Source organism: Sitodiplosis mosellana, unplaced genomic scaffold (assembly GCF_009176505.1).
Source record: "Sitodiplosis mosellana isolate CC-2019 unplaced genomic scaffold, AAFC_SMos_1.0 Smas_scaffold_6226, whole genome shotgun sequence".
NCBI classification, from domain to species: domain Eukaryota; kingdom Metazoa; phylum Arthropoda; class Insecta; order Diptera; family Cecidomyiidae; genus Sitodiplosis; species Sitodiplosis mosellana.
This window is the reverse complement of record NW_022601467.1, coordinates 23,439,840-23,461,786: the sequence shown is the minus strand read 5'-3', so window position 1 is coordinate 23,461,786 and position 21,947 is coordinate 23,439,840. Positions and strand designations below refer to the sequence as shown.

The 21,947-nt window shown below is 33.8% G+C and overlaps 1 protein-coding gene across 1 annotated transcript; it reads right to left on the bottom strand.

The window, feature by feature from the left end:
* Positions 1-8,747: 8,747 nt before the first annotated feature.
* Positions 8,748-21,675, bottom strand: LOC129577757 (uncharacterized; the record flags this gene model as incomplete). Its single annotated transcript, XM_055465267.1, has 5 exons — positions 8,748-9,554; positions 9,630-9,853; positions 19,208-19,234; positions 21,417-21,509; positions 21,579-21,675. Coding segments are annotated over 5 exons (636 nt in total), but the record flags the coding sequence as incomplete, so codon positions are not given.
* Between the last annotated feature and the right edge of the window lie 272 nt (positions 21,676-21,947).

Genomic DNA, 21,947 nt, shown 5'->3' with positions numbered 1-21,947 from the left:
AAAAATATACTATATCACAAATGACTAAACTAATGATTGCAATTTAATAATTATTTAAATAAAATTTCTGCATATCATATTAGACATATACACTGTAAAAGAAAAAGGAGTTTATATTAATAATTTGGGATCAACAAAAAATCCTAAAGGATTCAATTTTAATCACACAGAACTTACGAGCATTACATTTTCTAATAGTTTTGATTCTGAACTGGAGACCACACCAGTCGTGGACAGATCAATCCTTTCTCACACCACTCAAAACCAAATTTCGGCCGAGATCGATTGTTGGGCAATCAGCAATTTCTTTTGAAACACTCTTCTTCATCAAGTATAAATAGCTTCTGAAAACACGTGGGCATTCCATCCGTTATTGTGCGTGCACTAGAGGTATCAACGGACAAAATTTTGTCCGTCCGTCCGTCCGAACATTTTTTGAAAAAATTCGGACGTCCGGTCCGAATGTCCGAAAACCGAAATTTTTTTTCGGACGTCCGGTCCGAATGTCCGAAAACCAAATTTTTTTTTCGGACGTCCGGTCCGAATGTCCGAATTTTTTTTTCGGACGGACGGACGGACAAGGGGTTTGTCCGAACTTTTCAAATTTTTTCGGACGTCCGAAGATTTTTCGGACGTCCGAACAATTTCCGGACGTCCGAAAAAACTTCGGACGTCCGAAAAAAATTCAAAGCCAAAAAAAATATTCGAGCCAAAAAATAATTCAAAAGAAAATTTTCTCGGCTCCAATTTCTTTCTAATCCCACAATTGATCCGTTGCAACAAACAAATTCCCTCAGAATATTTTAGTTTCAAAGTGCAACAACCAACGTAAAAACGTTTACCAAAAAGTGTAAACCAACTAATATACAAACTAATATATTTTCTTTTGAATTTTTTTTGGCTTTGAATTTTTTTCGGACGTCCGTAAAATTTTGAAAGTTCGGACAAAACCCCTTGTCCGTCCGTCCGTCCGAAAAAAAAATTCGGACATTCGGACCGGACGTCCGAAAAAAAATTTCGGTTTTCGGACATTCGGACCGGACGTCCGAATTTTTTTTTCGGTTTTCGGACGGACGGACACTATTATCCGAATTTTTGTCCGTGTCCGTTGACACCTCTAGCGTGCACACATTGTTCTTTCAATGGCATCAATGTTGAAATTCTCCTTTCAGAGCACATCCCAATCAGCGTTTGAAAGTTTTTGCCTGATTTTCGTTTGACTTAAAAACAGGGCTTAAGAATCGCACATTCAATTCACAGAACAACTCATTTCAGTGAGAGCCATAGCGCTCGTGTGCGATGGTCTTCTCTTAAAAACTGAGTTGTGTGCGCACACTGCGCACTTACTTCTGCTTTGTGCGGATCTTCGTTCGGTCGAAGAAAAAAATAAGAAGAAGAAGTTGTAGTAGTATGTTCAACATAGCCGAAATACAGGCACAAACATGTTTTTTTACTCTGCGTGTCTGCTGTGAGTATTTGAGCGCACATTGAACGGACAGTGGTAAATTCATTTATATTTGAGAACGTGTGAACCAACAACATGAATCGTAAATGGAAGATATTCAGCAAATGATGCTCTAGCGGCATCTATACGGTAGAGTTTGGAAATTTGATTAAATGATTTCGTCACAAGGTTTACCCAAATATTGGAAATGGTATTTGTCAAAAATGGCATTTCAAACGTCATTCATGATTCATGTTAGTGAACTTCCGATAGGGACAAACAGAACTCTGAAAGGTTTTGGATCTGTTGTACAGATTTACGGGCAATAACATATTATTAACTATACTTAATAACATAATAATAACGGCGGTATATTTGGTCCAACATAACATAATAATAACGGCCAATATGTTTATTAACATATCGACATATTATCTTAATAACGACCAAAAAAATCGCAAAAAAAAGTTTCACTTTTCTTCAAAAGTTTCATACAAAAATCATGTCAAATTTTGCAAGACACATTTTTTTTCAACATTTTTTCGTCTGAAAAAAATTGACATGTTTTTTACATGAAACTTTTTTTGCGATTTTTTTGGTCGTTATTAAGATAATATGTTATTATTATGTCAAATCTTTAATAACGTTATTAAGATAAAAAAAATCCCAACATAACATAATAATAAATATGTCGGGCAATAACATATTATTAACATATCGAAAATGTAAATCTGTAATCTGTTAAATATAATAACATTGTGCTTCACAACGTTGGTGTGAACTGTTCGTCGTCCGTTCGTGTCGTGTAGCGCACACGATATTGTGATGCATTGCGCTACTTACAGGGTTCACTCTGTCCGATTCTTAAGCCCTGCTTAAAAAATCGAGGTTGCTTGCAGCAAGCATCCACCAATAATCAATAAAGTGTCTCGGGATTGATACACTGAGAGAAGGCAGGAGAGAAATATTCCAACCCTGTGTTGTAAATGTTGTCATTGCAGACGATTTTGGGCCAAGATTTTGACAAGTGTGGAAATGCTATCAATATTCCAACCATGGTTGGACAGTTCACAAAATCGTCTGCTATGACAATATTTACGACACAGGGTTGGAATATTTCCTTCCTGCCTTCTCTCAATGTATTATTGACATTTAAAACTTGACGATAGGATTACTGTGAAATATGTGATCTAACAAAGTGTCGTTATTTTACCTCGATGAATTGTTGCTCGTCGCTGCCAACTGTTTTCGCGAATAAATTTTCAATGAAATTTTTTTTATTCATTATTCAACTGAATGAACAAAGGAACACAAGTAAGCTTTTCCATTGCCAAATCCGATTGGACCCAGCTCTCGGTATGAATTCTCTCGATGATGCTTTGTTCGCGTTGATTTGAACAGATAGTGCAATGTGTCTGTAATGACTTGTTTGTCGTGCTAATGAGCCGTGCAAAAATGTTTCATATGTTGTGAACAGAAACCGGTTAAAGTACAGATAAATCCTTTGTATCATCCTTCACTTGTATTGTTTTTACATTGAAGGGCGTTGCACACAACTTAGCATTCATAATACAAAATTAATATGAATGGAGTGTGGAGACGCCTTATAGAAAATGGCACAGATTGTTAGTGCTACGGTTAATCTCATGGGTGTTGAATGTCATTCAATACCACTAAGCTGTGAACATCTCTCTCCGGCTATACGGCAAACAACAGAACCAACACAGAACATCAAAATTACATGTTCAATTGTGTTTGTTTCTTTAGTTTCAACTGTGCCGCTACAAGAGGTCACTTTTGTCGTTTCTTGTTGTTATTTTACATGTAAAATCAATGGTATTAGACGAGGATGGTTGATGAAATATCAGTGCGTGCAACTTGTCCCCACCAGAAGCGATTTCTGTATTGTATCCTAATCAAGGCCGTAGCGTGAATGAAAAGACAGGGGGGGCTCAGCCCCGAAGATTCAAAAACTCAATTCAAATATTATTTTTGGTTTTTTATTTAAGTAACACGGAAACATTTATTTATATATTATATATTCGGAATATTGAATCACATATTATTGCACATTAAAATAAACGGACGCGTCAATTTTTTTTGCATCGAATTCCTTCAAAATTCCATGTTATCAATATTTTTCAAGCGTTCCTTTTCGAATGCCAAAAAAGTCAGGTTTTTCATTCGATCACATGCCATGCTGATTCGTCCCGGAATGATTCGGTTGAGCGTTGAGAATGATGATTTACAAATGACTGTAGAACAGCCAAATGTTTCTACGGCTTCAATCAATTGGCAAGTGTCTGTAAATGTGCTTCCTAACGGTGAAATAGTTTGAAGGAAATTGAAATTTGCACCTTCTTCTTCACATTTTGCTTTGTTGGTTTGATAAAATTACTTCACAAATTTCAGTTCACTTTCTTCTGGAACTTTGGTCCCAACATCTGCGAGTGGCATAAGGTCAAATTCGAATACAGAATCCAATGCGATCAGAACATCCGAATTTTCCTTGAAACGACGCGACATTTCAGACAAAGTCAAATCCAGTATTTTATCAAACGCGTGTCGTTGCTTTTCTTCATTTTGTGAATTTGATTGTACGTGACTGCGAGTAACACTTGCAGAAAGCAACACAGGCTCATCTGGCTCACTTTCACTTAGAAGAATCGTAGCTGACTGAATGTAATTGTTGAAGTTATTTTCGTCTTTCCTTTGTTCAATGTCATTAATGACTGTGTCAATAATTGGTTTACCGATTTTGTAGCCAACACTGCGACTATGTAGCATTTTATCAGCTGGTGCGATTAGCTCAAACAAATCCTTAAAAAAAACCAACAAAGTCTTTGACTGCGATATAAACGAACGTGATTTGATATTTGTTTGAGATTGAAGTGAATCATTCGTTCGTTGAATAAATTTCAATCCATTTTTGCATTTGATTATGTGGCGTAATGTTTCTAATTTTTCAAATAAGAATCGCCAAACTCCAGGGGGGCTCAGAAAATTCCAGAGGGGGCTCAGCCCCTTGCGCCCCTATGGACGCTACGGCCCTGATCCTAATTAATCTGTATCAACAATGCGAATCTCTCGACGTTTACGTATGGGATAATTTTAAAACCTTCAGTCAAATTTTTTTCTGATGTTTCTTCATTGAATATTCTATTGGACCTTAATAGATTTTGAAAGAGATAACAATCATAGGTTTATGCCCAAATTGTACCGAATGCTGCGAAGCAAGGAAAATGGTCCCTGAGTAAAAAGAATCCATACACTTTTTAATCAACTTGTGCTAAGGAATCTGTGGTATAGAAATTAGCACGGTGGTAAGACTGTATAGCGAATTTCGAAAAATTTGCAGATTTTTGCATTTAGCGAGTTGAAAAATCTATGTTAAAAGACGCATTGCAAAAGAGCAAAACACCGGAAACAAATTAACAATGATCGCTTAGACTCTCGATAAAATAACACTACTTCGTATCAAGTGCTTTTGCAAAATAGCCACTGTTCATTAATTTCTTAATCAAAAATTGCATTGTTAAAATCTACTGATTTCATGTTTCAATAACAAATCAAATGCCATTCCGCGTGCAAAAAACAAGCTATATAACACGAGGATATATTTCCAATATTGATCAGTCTGGTCGACATTTCATGCAAAGTCGGTGTTGCGTGAAACGACTTGCATAACAAAATAAAAGATTCATTTTGACTGTAAGAATGACTTCTATAGAAAATGAACAATACGAAACTGATAGATTTGTTAACTGAGGATTTTTATTCAATTGGAAAAATGTCACATTGTGTATGTTGATAGATTTTGGGATTGGATCTTAATCCCTTCGGATATCACTGCTGAAAAATTCCAAATCATACAATCTTATAGCGTAAAGAACATCACAATGTGTCTGCAAATCTGTTGTTTACCCATATCTATTTTGACAAAATGATTTTCTATTAAGAAAGAAAACTTCCATAAATGGAAATTCTTCTTAAATGTATCGAGTTAGATTTATAATTTAAAATAAATAAATTAGTAAATGATGACTTTAAAACACAACGTGAGAAAAATCGCACAACCAATATATATGATGATAAAATGATAAACGCTTAGGAATTCACCTAAATGCTTACATGAATTTCAAAAACTTCCCGAGTTAAAATTATAACTCGTAAATAACCCTTGGTAAAAAAAATATTCTGAGTTATTATGTTCTGATACCTGAAGAGTTGAATATATTGTTCGATAAATTTGACTAAGAACACAAATGAAATAGTCGAATAACGAATGAAATAGTCTACACGAACTCTTTAATTTCTAAACGTTAAAATATGTCACATATTTTATTATAATAATTTTGATTTTTAATTTATGGTATTCTATTTTGTTTTAAAAATGTCTTTAAGTTGATGTAAAATTGATGAATTCCATTTGTGAAATTTATCGCAGGATATGAAAATTATCCAATTCCCTGTCAAAATTTAGGAGATTTCTGTTCTTTCGTAAATTGATTTTTACAATAATCAATTAGGAAAAATTATTCATAAAGGCCAATAAGTTTTATTTCCAATATTTGTATATGAAGTGTTCTAACATTGTGCACAGAGTGAAAATAATAATAACAACAACAAAAAAACACATAAAAAAGTGCACATAATGTTTAGTAGAATTTTGGATAAGGAAATACAAACATCAAGGCACAAGAAATATATTTGTAGTTTTGCTCTAAACACCTGAAAAATTAAAAACAATTGATCTGCATTTCGACCTGAATTTTGTAAATATGTTTATTGATTGTTTGTTCACTTGTAAGGTATTCATTTGAAAAGAAACAAGTTACATCGATCATACATTGCAACATATGATGAAACCAAAAATTAAGATACTTTGAAATACTAGTTATAATAAACGTATGTGCATTTCCTTCATGTTTATGACTATATTCGCGATGTATTTTCATTATTTTATTCGTTATGTTCATGGCGTGATGAAAAGTTATGTTTCTATTTTACAGAGGAATTAAATATAATAAAAAATGACCTGCTTAAACAATAACGAATTATTAGGCATACAATTGTTTCGGGACGTGTAAACTTTCTTTTCCTCTATATATATGCCCTATTTTAATTCAATATTTTATTTATTTTTCCTGCTATCGGACTCAAATTCAGGCTTTTCCATGAGCAAAAGATATTCCGCTTTTGTTTTAACTGAGTCAAATTTTGGTTTATTTTCTTTGAATTAAGAGAAAAATTGTTAAATATATTGTATTGTAATAAAATAAACACAATTGATGATTTCTTTGAATGATGATAAGGAAAACAAAGTATTTATCTGTAAAAAAATGGAAATAAATTATACACACATTAATAAATCACATTTCACCCCTAATTAATTAGGACTCATTTGGTTTCGAATGTGACTGAATGTAATACTTTATTCGCAAACCGGTGCGAAATGGCAATTAATGAAGACGATAAGTATTTTATTTGGTACAGCTACAGGGTATACATTTGCGATTTGTGTCTTGATGTAACCAACGCACATAACACATAGATTGCCCTAATAAAAATAATCGAGGTGCTAGAAATTTAAAATAGTTTTTTGAATCCAAAAATCTTACGAACATTTTTGCATGCGGATTTTTTTAAGGTGAACATAATTTTTAATTGCATATCCAAACCGATTATGCGAAAACAAATTTGATATTCACCACATGACATTTGCATGCAAAAAATTGCATTCACTTCGAAAATTTCGTCAGGCGGAGATTTTTGCACAGAATTTCGCATGGTGAACTATAAACTACAGTATTTGACACTTAAATCGTACGGATTCAGGTAAACTCCAATTGCATGTACAGATTTACATTTTGCCGTAACACATTAATATTGTAACGAAGAGCTAAAGTAATGCTATTACAATTGTAATGCCAAAATTTAGCATTACCGGTAATGTTTACAATTATAATAGCTATTACTTGACCCGTTCGTTACAATATTAACATGTTACCTAAAATTAACGGTAATGCCAGAAATCTAACATTATTAATGCGATTTTCTAACATTACACACGCAATGTAATGCCACGTAACATGTCACATTTGGCATTACATTGCGTGTGTAATGTTAGAAAATCACATTAATAATGTTAAATTTCTGGCATTACGGTTAATGTTAGGTAACATGTTAATATTGTAACGGACGGGTCAAGTAATAGCTATTACAATTGTAATGCCAGTCATTTGGCATTACGGGTAATAGCTATTACAATTGTCAATTGTAATAACATTACAGCAAATTTTTGTTAACGTAATGCTACTACCTATTACATTTTTAATGCCGGTAAATCTGTAATTGCATGAAGTGAATGAAAAGAAACCATAGAATGAGATTTTTGTATTTACATTTTTAATGTATTTGTGTCATTTTCAAAGTCTACCAAGTGAATTATTTGAATGCAGGCTGAAGAATTACTGTCAATGATCAGACGTTTTTAGATTCATTGTCAGTTGCCGTGAACTGATGAATGGCATTGTTGCGTAAGGGAATGTCGTCTCAAACGGGCCACACTTTGATTAACCACTATAACATCCTTAAAAGTGCATATTGTTTACAACATATATATACCACTGGAAAGAGGACCTCACAAGGAAACTTTTTGCTCTGTGACTCCTCCGTTTGCATTTTTAAAAAAATTATCGCAAATTTTCCAAACACCTTGAAAATGGCCGAGAAAATTTGTCGGGTCAAACGAGCCACCTATGGAATAAGAGAAATAATGAAATAACAACTCCATATTTCGAATGATTATTAAATTTTTATTCATTTATGTACTTTCGACATGAAAATTGAGGAGTGCTATTCGTCGAAATCTTCAGCATCCTCACCATTATCTGAAAGGCAGTTTTCACAAGTGAACTTTTTGGTATACGATTTGACACAAAAATTTTCCACCTGAATATATGAAAAGAAGCGATATAGTCACTTTGAAATGCCATGATATTGCTTTCAACATGATATTTCATCTAAAAATAGTGCCTCAGTGTCATACAAAGAAAATGTTGGGTGGCCCGTTTGAGACGACAAAGGTGACCGGTCTGACCTAAAACACGCCATTTTTGCATGACGATACAAAAAATTTCTATGATGAAATAACATTCCAAGAGAAACGACCAATATTTATACGCTGTTTATCCGCCGAAAATCCACTACAATATATATTCACGCTTATTGGACGCCCAATTGAATATATATTCTAGTGTATATTCAAAACAACCAAAAAGAACAGTCATACAATGAATCATTTTTATATTTTGATAACGTAGAAAAGTCAAATAAAATATTTATTCATTGAAACTTATGATCTACTCATAAACATTGCTGACTACGATTGTTCTGACGAAATGTAATTCATGAACATATTCGTTGCAAAAAAAAAGTTTTATTTTAATTGAAATCATTAGTGAGGATTGAATTATTATATATTGGAGTGCTTACGAAAATTATTAATAGAAAATATGTTTTTTTTATCTATTAAATAGACAATTTTTAGAATTCCAACTATTCTAACTTTCTAGATTCTAGGTGATAAAAATATTTTAACATAAATTTCTAGTAAAAATGTTCATTTTCTTACATTTAGCTGTAGATAAATCACAAAAACCACTTAAGTAATACACATTGAATCAATTGTTGTTAATTTCAGTTCTGCTGATTTTTTTAAAAAGTAGTTACCTCTTTTGCCATGAATGTGCTCGCAAATAGGAACGTATATGTTGTAAGAACTGCGAACGTAAGGAGTTTGTTAGAACAAATAAACGGTTCCAGTTCTGCCCATAAAGGCTTGAATTTTTAATAATTTTATATAATGACGTATGTATAGAATGAATAAATCTATCAGGAATGCATTCTTAAATTATTTCCAGTTAGAATCAAAACCAGCAGCAGTATCGGAATCAGACTCTGTTTGTGGATGTTCGGACAGTGAATGAATCGTGTTTGATCGAGATTGATTCGGTGTTGTTGGAACGCTACGAACTGTATTCAAATACTCAGCAGCACGCTTTGCTCTTCGTTTTTTCACCGTATTATATTTTGGTGGCATCATTACCTGTACAATGTCAAGGTATATTTATTTGTTGTTTGTAGAGTGTATCATCATATGACAATAAAAAAATGGAATTACCGGTGGGATATTATCAGCCGATCCCCAAGATTTATGGATCATATCAAAAGACGAAATGGGGACACTTCCCCTTGGTTGGAGAACCCGATGGCTTATATCATTTGAATTGTTTCCATATTGCAAATTACTATTGTTACCAACACCCAAGAAATTGCTAAATGCTTCCGTAGTTTTTTTCACCCGCACATTCAAGGATCCAATTCGAAGAAAACCCAGGTCTTTTTCTATAAAAAGAAACATTGTTGACGATCATTATTTAGAAGATAATATGACACCCACAGAATGAAAGAACAACTTATGATCTCTTTATCCATAACTGAGATGGAAAAAAACTTAGAACAAAAAAAAAGACAAATAAAGTTGTCTCGCCACTGGAAAGAGATAGCGTCTTCGGATTATTTGTAGCTTTTTTTATTTTCTGCAAATATGCCGAAGACACCTAATCGTTATCTATTTTCAGTACCGAGAAAAATGCAGAAACGTCTTTTCCGCTCAATGCTGAATTGTGCCACTTTTGCTCGCAACTTTATTTGTCCCTTTTTTGCTCTAAGTTTTTTTCCATCTCAGTTATGGATAAAGAGCTCATAAGTTGTTGTTTTGTTCAATTGGTGTCACATCCATAAGAGAACTATAAATTATCCACAATTTTGTTTATGTAAAGAGTATGGATAAAGAGCTATGTCAATTATGCTCATGTTTTTTATTATACACTTCCAGGCGAATTTTTCTACTACCTTGACCTCAGTTAAAATAAGGAGTGGATTGAAAGAGTATATGGACGCTTTTATGCATTAATGATTAATGGTGTTACATCATTCGATATATTGTGCAATGATAAATTTTCCTATGTTTTTATATGATTATGCTATATTTAGTGACATCTTTACGTAGAACACTGAACTACGAAACTTCTATATACATATACCATTAGCTATTTTTTGAAGTTCATATAAATACTGGAGGAAAATAGCAAAAAATAGCAAAAAAAAGCAATAACATTGAAGGAATAGCGATTTGTTATTTACTGTTTTTAACCGTTTAGAACAAAGTTTTCGAGTTATTTTATGAGATTAAATGAAACAATTTGTTCTTTTCTATGAAATAACATTGGAAAAATTGCCAAAATTTAATTGTTTTGCTTTCTCTCCAAGCAATACAATAACTTGATGAGTGTTACTTGTACTCAAACTGTCACGTTGCACATAGAAAATATTAGCAAAAGGGAAACTAGCAAAAATAGCATATGAATGTCCGAGAATGAAAACGCAAATTCTATTCACAACACATATAAGTTATCGGTATGTTGTTACACTTACTACATACCGATGTTACACTTTAAAAAAATCTTTTTTGTTGTTACACTTTGAAAAAATTCGATTTTGTTGTTTCATTTCAATAAATTTTTTATTTTTGTTTCACTTATATGTGATGCGTTTTCATTCTCGGACATTCATATATTATGAAACAATAGAATAAATTAGTGAAACTAGCGTTGGTGTCTCTCCCCTTGACTATCAATGACAGCTGCGATTGAGCCTATTTGCATTGCAAAATATTTCCTACAACAAACGTCATTCTATAGTTAATCACCTTGAAATTAACACAAACATACGTTTTCGGATAGCTCAGCATCTCAGCATTTTGTATGCAGTGGATATATTCAGCATATCGACGACGCAAGTCACTGTATAAGTCTATGGGTGAGATTGAGAGTGGAGTATGTTTTTCCTTCGATTTATATTTTTGAAAAGGCGAGTATGTTTTCTGATGATTCTGTTGGCGTTAAAGTAGAGTATGTTGTAGTACCGTCTAGCCTCCGCGGTCTTCATTTTTTTCGCGCAACTGATAAAAGATAACAACATGGTGTCTTCGGCAAAGTTGTAGTACTCAAGGTCTTCTATAACTAAGCTGAAGACAGTTATCTCTTATCTCTTATCAGTTGCGCGCAAATTGCGCACATAAAAAAGCAAATTTTATATAGAACTTTTTTTTTCTTATCATTTTTCGCGCTTTTCGCGGAACTGATAAGAGATAACTGTCTTCAGTTTAGTTATAGAAGACCTCAAGTGCTACAACTTTGCCGAAGACACCAAGTTGTTATCTCTTATCAGTTCCGTGGAAATCGTGAAAAACCACGAGGACCCGCTAAAAACGAACATACTCGCCTTTAACCATTTTTAAGTCGACAGAAACTTGCTCTTCTCTTTCGTAACAAAGTCAATGAAACATACACTACTCTCAATCTCACCCATAGAAGTGGCGTGCGTTGATTTGTTGATTTGTACAGCTACATCGTCTACACACGAACAGAGAGTTTTACACACAAACAGAGAGCGCAGAGTTTGTGTGAAGTCGATGTAGCTGTGGACATCAACGTACGCCAGTTATATAGTGACTTGCGTCGTCGATATGCTGGGATATATCCACTGCATACAAAATGCTGAGATGCTGAGCTATCCGAAAACGTATGTTTGAATTAACAACAATTTTTGATCGTCGCTCCCAAAAAGGTTTCTTGAAATAATATTAGCCAGTCGAATTTTATTCAAAAAAGCGATATTTTTGACATAAAATGTTGATGGAAGCGATGATATAGAATTGTTCTTATTCGTTTTTGTAATCGCTAGTTCGGTGCTTAAGAACTTCAAAGTGATTAACTAATCGAAAATCACCCAAGCATGTACTAATCGAAAATCACAAACATGTACAGTCGGCGCGATATGTCTTGACTGCATTGACATTTAGAAATAATGCTAAAAAACAACAACGGCTGTGCCAACCAAACAATGTACAAAACAGAAACACAACAATTTTATGTAGCCAGAGTGAGATAAACGTGTTTGCGCATGTAGTCGTCATGCTCATGCTCATTCTGTGTTAGCATCGTAACCGATGCATGCATACACACACACACACACTTTTGTCACATTGAATACAGCACATTCAATATGGAGGCATTCCATTGTTTTACAATGCGCACTCCACTCATCATTCGTTTCTAACACACATATACGAACACAGAGTCATGGCGGAGAAATGAGAGCTGTGATGCGTCATCTGTGTGAGCGCTATTGTTTATCAGCTGTTATTTCATAACGAATTCAGGGCTGCATAATTATTTCATAAAATGAATTTCAGGGCTGTTTGTTTTTGTTTTTCAGGGCTATATTTTAAACATTCATTTTAAATGCACAAACGAGAAGAGGTAAAGAAAAAGAAAAGAAAAAAAAATGATTTTAGTATTTGATGGTGTATCCATCATTATCGATGACTAGCTGACATCGTGTTCGCAATGATCGGTATAAATTGCGGAAATATTCTGAAAATAACCAAAATTACACAATGAACACTTAGAATGGAAAAAATGATAATTTTATAAAAAATTAATAAACAGAAGCGAAACAAAATTAAATTCCATTGAAATGGAACTTACGCTCATCGGCGCCCAGAGTAGTCCAACGCTCTTGCACCACTTCATCCAAGGTCTCAGCGTTCATGGGAATAATTCTTGGCCAATCCCTTTCCATTTCGGCCCAAAAATTCTCGATGGGATTAAGGTCTGGGCTTTTTGCTGGCCAATCCATCAATTCAAATCTTTGACGAGAGAAAAGAGCCATGATGGATTCGGCTGTGTGGACACGTGAATTGTCTTGCATGAAAATTCGTGGCGCCCCATCGTCTTCGAATCGATTCATTAATGGGATGACATTCCTTCTGAGGATCCTCGCATATACTTGCCAAATGAATCGGCCTTCAATTTGAACAAGATTGGTCACCGGACCCTCACAACCAATGGCACCCCAATAATTATTCGAAATGCGCCCACTTCGATCCTCTTCCTTCAAATATTCAGGAAAGTATCGAGTGTTGTCAGGACGCCAGACTTTGGTACGCCGCGAAACTTCAGTGCAAAACATTTTCTCGTCACTGAAAATGATGGATTCGAGCTTATTCTCATCCCATTCATCGAGGAGAAGCTGGCAAAAAGCCATACGGTTGATACGATGTTCTGGTGTGAGGCGAAGTGTTTTCGCAGCAGTTCGACAATTTAGCCCACGACGATGAAAAAGCGCTGAAATGACGTGAGCACCGACGCCAAATTCACGACCGAAACTAACAGCGGTCAAATGTGGATTTTCACTGATACGTTCAATGATTTCGTCCTCATCTTCAGGACTCAGAACGGGAGGTCGACCTGATCGGGGACGCACATCCACGTTGCCTTCTTGCTCATGCCTATTCCACCATCTTCTGGCAGTTCTCTCCTAAAATATTAGCCCACAATCGTTCCAAAATTACAATTAACTCGACAATTTCGAAATTAATCACAAAAAATATATTGGGCACTTGAGCACAACCGATTATTTTTTTTCCAATAAGATTCACTGTGGAGGACAGGTCAAGATCGCCCACATAAATATATTTCACGATAACAAAAATATCTTACGCCGCATCCGCACTCGTCTGCGATTTGTCGCCAAGTCATTGAGCTGAATTGCCTCAATGAAATTATTTTGGTTTTAATTTGTGCCGATAATTGTTGATGATCCATGATAAAATCCAATTTTTACGCCGAATTTCAATTCGAACGGTATCGTTGCCGATGGTAATGTCGAAATATGACATTATGCAAGTTTGCAACAGTTGAAAAAATAAATAAGTGCAACAAATTTGTGTGACACAAATTTAAGAAAAAGTTCAGAATTTCAGAAGAAAAAAGATCAGGATTTCATTCCATAAAAATAGGCCCTGGTAACAACAACAAAAATCATATAGTATTCCCCTTCATATGGATTCACATATGATCACATATGAAAATGAAGGAGAATTTCAAATGTCAACCAATACAAACATCTTCAATATTGTGACACAATTAGAACAATGAAATGAGTGACGAAGAGGTTGGCGACGCTGTTGGTGTATATATGTGTATAGTTCCATTTCAATGCACCATCTGAATGATTATGCATGAGAAAGTGAGACGCACACACAACAACATTCTGATCCAAATGCCAACAAATACATACGAATGCACGGCTCGCTCCTCGCAATCGCAAGTCGGTTGCTTGTCATTCGTTTGAAATGTCATTGCATGTCTCTATACAGCATTGTAGAGTGAGTAGCACGACTATATGCTACAAGACGCGGAACTGCCAACAACTGTCAATGCGGTCAAGACATATCGCTCAGACTGTACGTCCCCGAGTGAGTCCATTTATGTATGTTGGCCATATATACTGCATATTTTAAGGCTACCGACGGTATATACAATTTTTCGACAATCCTCTCAAATTTTACCCTAATTTTGTAGTGGAATTTTTTGACCAGAATTCCCAGAGATGACATAAATGTATATCAATACCACCGTATTGTCTTTACTGTATAGACAGACATATATATTAGACTGGTTTTTTCTTCAACTTTTTTCGAATTTTATGCGGGTAAATATTTTATTCGTTGCAAAATGACCAAAAAAATCTAAGTCATGAAACACGCGTGTTGTGGAAAAAGTTGGCACAAATGCTTTGCATGTATTTCACTCCAATTATAGCTATTTTTGATATTTTACTTCATTTTACCCCAATATTTTGCGAAATGCCAGGAAAAACGAAAAGAAAAATTTCGTGAAAAATTTAAAAAATCGAAAACAAATCCAAAAAATCGGCAAATTTTAGACGGCTTATCATCATTATTCGTCCTAACTCATTCCATTCTATCAATAAATCTCCCCAAAAATGCGCAAATCGAAAAAACAATTTTAAAGTCCAGACTTTAATTAAAGTCCGGACTTTAACGGAAAATCTCAAAAAAATCCAAAAAATTAATGAAACCTTCGGATGTTTTGATGCAAAACATCATTATTGGGCCCAACAATTTTCATGCCAACGAAATATTTCAAAAATATCCACTAACAAAAATTTTGACTTCGGACTTTAATCAAGGTTGAGCACTTGGAATCAGCATAAGACCATTTTTTTCCATGGTTTAGTCTTACGTGGCCGTGCCCATATGATACACAGTTTGAAATCTACGCACACATCCATGCGATTTTCAGTAGAGTGCAGTGGTCTATACGTAATTACGTAAAGTCTGACGTTTGAAAGCGGTTTCGGCGTTGACAGATGCTTAGTTAACTAACACAAGCACAGAATATATGTTTCTCCGCCAAAACCACTTCTAAACGCCAGACTATACGTAATTCCGTATAGATCGCTCTACTCTAGAGCGGTCCAAAAAAAAAAGTTGTCCCTCATCCGGAATGTTCAGCCAGTTTCGAAAAATATACCTCAAAAAAATAGGTTTTGTCCAAAAAAACGACATGGGTACCATATAAAATCATGAGGCAAGCCCCATATGAAATTTTTCATGACAGCGATTTCGGAAGCCATTTTGGATCGCAACATTTCGACTAATTCCATTATTCCAACCAAATTTCGACAAAAAGTGTTGATGGGGTTTTGTTGTTGAAGTTTAAAAATAATCAAAGTAATCATATGTTTAGAAATGTATTTGAAATAAAATAAAAACGTTCATTCACTCAAAGAACTTAAAACATATTAGTTCTATTTATTTTATCTTTCTATTCCTACATCAACAGGGTTATGGGCCCAGAAGACGTTTAAAGAAAAATAAATAATAAAAAGTGAATCAAAATTAAAAAAAAGGAAAGAATTTAATTTGAAAATTAAAAAAAATAAAAAAATAAAAATTATGGAGAAAATCGGTATTGAAAAACTAAATAATCAAAATTATTATTCATGGAAATACAAGATGGAAATGTTACTGATTAAAGAAGAAGTGTGGGAAGTGATTCGAGACGAAGCACCTGCTGGAAGACTACAAACTCGTTCGCAAAAGAAAGATGACAAAGCTAGAGCGTTAATTGGACTTTCGGTTGAAAATTCACAATTAGTACACATTCGAGATAAAAATACAGCGAAAGCTTCATGGATTGCTTTGAAAAACGTACATGAAAAGGATACAGTAACATCAAAAATCAGTATCTACAAAAAAATTGCACTAAGCAAAATGGACGAAAAAGACAATCCAGAAGAACATATCAACAAAATGAGTGAACTATTTCAAAGATTGAGGGATTTGGGAGGAGTATTCGAAGAAGACTGGATGATTGGAATGCTGTTTACATCTTTACCGAAAAACTATTCAACTTTAATAACAGCTTTGGAAGGATCACGAGGTGTTGATTTGAATTTTGGAACAGTGCAAAGCAAAATTCTGGATGAATATCAAAGGCAAAACGATTTGTTCAGTAATGAAAAAGAAGATGATGAAAAACTCATGAAAATTGACAGCTTCAAAAAATGTTTGCTTTGCGAAAAGGGTCATAGAACTGAAGACTGCGTTTGAAGAAATTACGTGAATTTGAAAAATACGAAAAACTTAAACAGAATAAGAAGTTAAATGGCATTGTTGAAAAATATGATACAAGTGATACCGATGATGAAGAAACAAAAGGATCACATCATACACTTTTGTGTATCAAAGGAAACATAGCAAATTCAAAAACAAAGTCAGAGAAAAATTACAGATCAAAATTGCAAAAGAGCACTGAGATTTTGAACAAAATCGTAAAAATCGAAATTTCAAACGAAGATAGCATTGACGAAAAATTCAAGAAGTTGAATCAACTGACACAATTCTTTCGACAGTTGGAAGAAAACAACGTACAGTTGAAGGAGAGTTTTAAGATTGGAGTAGTAACATCAAGTTTGAAAAACTACAATAAATTAATTTCGACAATTGAAATTAATTCTTATTCAAGTTTAAAACAAACAATTCCATTTATTAAAAATTGGTTCAAACGAGAGGAAAATTCCAAAGAAAACGAAGAATGCAAGGATCAAAAGTACTCGAAGACTGTCAACGATTTCATCAGAGAATCAAAGAAGAACAAAAACGTTTTCGACAGGAATGGAAAGAAAAAGAAGATCGAAATCAACAAATGCGAAACAAAAGAGAAGAAACAGCAGGAAAAAATAGTGAAGGTGAACAAGCTGTTGAACATTGGGAATACCAAATCAGAAAACATCGAACCATGGTGTGGGTTAATGAACTCCAAAACATTAATCCTATGATTAAACGAAAAAGAAAAATCAAAGAGAGAAATGAAAAATCAAAAGTTTATTTATTTTATCGTGAATTTGAGCATGAATATGGAAAAATGAATGGACACTTTTATTGGAAAGCATTGAAACAAGAAGACATTTGGTCAAATGCTGAAGAAGAAGAATTAAAAATTAAACAAAAGTAACAAAATTTGTTCTCATTACCAAAGATCAGAATTCGTTTGCTATCATGTTGAAGTTTAAAAATAATCAAAGTAATCATATGTTTAGAAATGTATTTGAAATAAAATAAAAACGTACTACAACTAGCTACTGGTCCCCCAGGTGGTAAACTTTTGTTCAGTTTTCGAATCGTGTCGTGTAGCCTGTTCGGTGCTGTATAAGACAAATTTCAGGCCAAAATGAGCAAATCACAAACATGAGCTTCGGTTTGACAGGTAAAAGCAAATGATTTCTACCTTTTCTGCCTTTGAACATCAAGTATGGTCTTTTACGAACATTTTGGGTACTTACATGACCAAATCGAGTGAAGTTTTCACATATTTCTGGCCTCATATTCGATTTCAACTCCCAAAAAATCGACTTTTGACCAATAAATTCCTAAGTATAGGCTTTTTAGGGATGGTGTCTTGGCGTAAAGTTATTTTTTCTCGAAAATATGGGGAGTCTACCCAGACAAAAACTCTCAAAATTGACTTTTTAAGGTACCTCCCAAACAAAAGTTACGTTTTTCATGCATTTTTCTATGAAATTATCAATTTTTGTTCGGGAGGTACCTCAAAAATACACTTTTCGGATGAGTTTCTTAGAACAAAGTTATTTTTTTCGAGAAATATTGGGAATCCACTCACAGAGAAGCTCTTATAAATGATTTTTGATGAACTATTTTTTTGAGGTATATTTTTCGAAACTGGCTGAACATTCCGGATGAGGGACAACTTTTTTTTTGGACCGCTCTAGTCTACTCTTTTAAAAATCGCATAGATGTATGCGTAGATTTCAAACTATAGTTTTCCTAACATATTTCGATTTTTTTCAGAAAAAGTGTTTTTCAACAAAATTGGATTTTGAATTTCTGGGGTTTTAAATTCGGATTTTGTTTAGTTTCTCACGAAGAATTTTGTGGTGGTTTCAGTTTGAAGCTTCGATTGAGCATTTTGAAAAATTCACCCAAAAATGCTAGTTAATAAGATACCGATCTTATTAACATATTTTCGTTATTAACCTGGCAAATTTTTCAAAACGACTCATCATAAATGAAAACTTTCCTTTTTTTCTTTTTTTTTTCCACCATAAAATTCTTCATGAAAAACTGAACAAAATTCAATTCCAAAACCTCAAAATTTCAAAATCGAATTTTGTTAAATACACTTTTTCTGAAAAAAATCGAAATATGTTAGGAAAACTATATTTCAAACCGTGTATCATTTTAAATTTTATTCCAATAACAAATTATTATTCATCCTTTGGACACTCAATATCAATACATACCTGAATGTTTTTTCCTGGCTTTGATTTCTGTTGAATAGAAAAAAAATAACTATATAAAAATTATAGCATAAAATGAAGATTATATCAAATGAGTACAGAGAGCGCATATTTGTTGCTGAGCAGGCCTGAGCTGAGTTGAATTTGCTGAATCAGGCGCCTGAAGCGGTATTTTACCACACTTACGGTGGCTAGGTTTCATTTCTAGCTTAGATCCACCTTAATATCCATATATATATAAATCGATAAATCGGATTGTTCGTCCGTGCGTCTGTCGCGAGTGTTTGCCCCTTTTTTTAATTCATGGCTTTATTGTTATGCGTGCCGTTTGATTTCTCGCGGCCTCTAGAAGGTTTTTTTCATTTATTTCATTTTATTAACACCGCCAAAAAACTGGCTGAATAATTCGTTTTGCAGGAAAATGACTCTAAGATAAACGTGTCAAATGGACAAAATTTTGTCCGTCCGAAAAATCATTCGGATATGCGGACAATTGTCGGATGGACAGCTAAATTCGGACAAATTTTTTTTTGTCCGTGTCCGTTTGACACCTTTACACTCAGAGTCATGGAAAACCTGATGTTTTGATTTTTATTAATATTGGTTTTCGACTAGTCAAAAGAATAACCAAATTTATGAATAAACGATTGACCAAACATGAAAATATCTAATAAAAGCCGATTGTCAACGGTTCAAGATAATCTAACAACGCGTTTGAGAAAATATAGACTAACTGCGTTAAACATATTAATGTCGACCTCAATGACTGCAAAAGTCATCGTTCAATTTATCAAATAGGTGGTAAATTGAAGAGAAGTTTCACGTCTAATCTAAACAAGTCCCTGTTGCTAGTTTTGAATTCATAATTCAAGTCGAGACCGAAAGATATGACTAATTTGAAAATCTTATAAATGCAGTTTTGATTTTCAAATGAAATTTTCAAAAATTAGAAGAACATTTTCTTCATGTTTTTCGTTACTATGCTAGATATACAAGCTGATAGCCATGGATAATTTAATTCCTCTAGACCACGTAATAGCAGTACTTGAACAGTAATTGTATGTAAGCACTGTGGGCACCGTACATGCGATCAAATTTTTATTTCAAATCCTACTATAGGTATGCATTTTGATTATATTGATATTATTCATTCGATGAAAACAATCGAAATGGCACACAAAAAGTCATTATTTGGAGAAAAAAAAACAATAAGAACTCAAATGAGAAGACGTTCAGAAGGAAAAATTAAATATGATCTTCGTCTTGAAGTAATATATAAAACTGAATGTTCGTTTGTTTGTCTGTCTGTCCTAATTTTCGTTAATTTTATGATTGTTTTGTTAATTTATGTATATGTTAGAATCTTTGCGTTTTAAATAACAGATTTATATATTAGTTTGGTTCTTCGTAATTCATTTTTAGAAGGAGTGGAAAATTTTCGTCTGTTTTCTGTGACTTGATGAATAAATGTAATTTGAACCAATTGCTAATAAGAAGACAGATATCACGTATAAAATCAATTCCAGAAAGAGGATCAACTTTCCCAGAAAATCGCCTTTGGCTTATAAAAGATAATGACTTGATGTCTTCAGCAATGTTGTTGTACTTGACCTGCCCTACAACTTTGCTGAAACAGATATCACTTATCTTCTATCAGTTACGTGAAAAATGAGAAGGCGAATACTCGCATTTTCGCGGTTTCTCGCGTATTTCGCGGAGTTGATAAGAGATAAGCGATATGTGTCTTCAGCAAATTTGTAGAGCAAGTTGAGTACTACAACTTTGCCGAAGATACCAAGTCGCTATCTCTTATCACGGTCCAGTTTTCATACAAAATTCACTTAGGGCGCTGTGTTGTGCAGGAATGTGTTGCGAAAACAAGAAAAACAGTCATAGTGTTAAATTTGGATAAAGGACTCGGTTTTTTGCGAAAGTATGCTACGTTAGCAGCTTCGGTTGCGTTTGTCACCATTTAGCTCTGGTGAAAAGTGTGCATTTCGCATTGGTCAAAATGTTGATTGACGAAGACGAATTAATTGAATCTTTCATGAAATGACTTCGAATAATTGTTCTATTGGTTGTCGAAAAACGTTTGTTTCGTTTCATGTTCGTTTCATTTTGAATGTGCTGAGATATTTATTTGCGTCTGAACATCCAATTGATAATACAGTTGATGCAGTGCAATTATTGTTTTTGGATTTGCCGTACTTACTGCTAAACGTGGAAGCGGAAACCAATTTTGTACTTTGTTTGCGATAATCTAACGGCTTTCGTCCACTCCAATCCAAATCGTCACGGTTCGCCTCTATAAAAAAACAATACAATATTTGCTTCAACATATTTTAAACAGAAATAAGAAATAAAAACAACTTACTGTAAACATTGCAAAGTAACTCAAAAATATTATCCTTGCCGAATTGTACAGCTAAATGCAAAGGTGTATAGCCCTGTGGAGAGATGTATAGTTCAATGGTTTAAAATGTTCGTGTTTGCTCATTGGTGAATAAACTGAGAGGTAAGAGTATATTTTCAAGTTTTTACCGTTACATGAAATTGTACAATGTACATTGGTACTAACTTCGTTTATTTTATTTTTTTCTCCATGGGGGTCCAAAACTTTGGGATTTTTAATTCCAAAACCGATTCTGTTTTTATGTTTAATTATTATCTGTGACTAACTACAAATTTAGATTAAAACGTTATTACCAATACGATACTTGAACATTTTCATTTCCATACATTA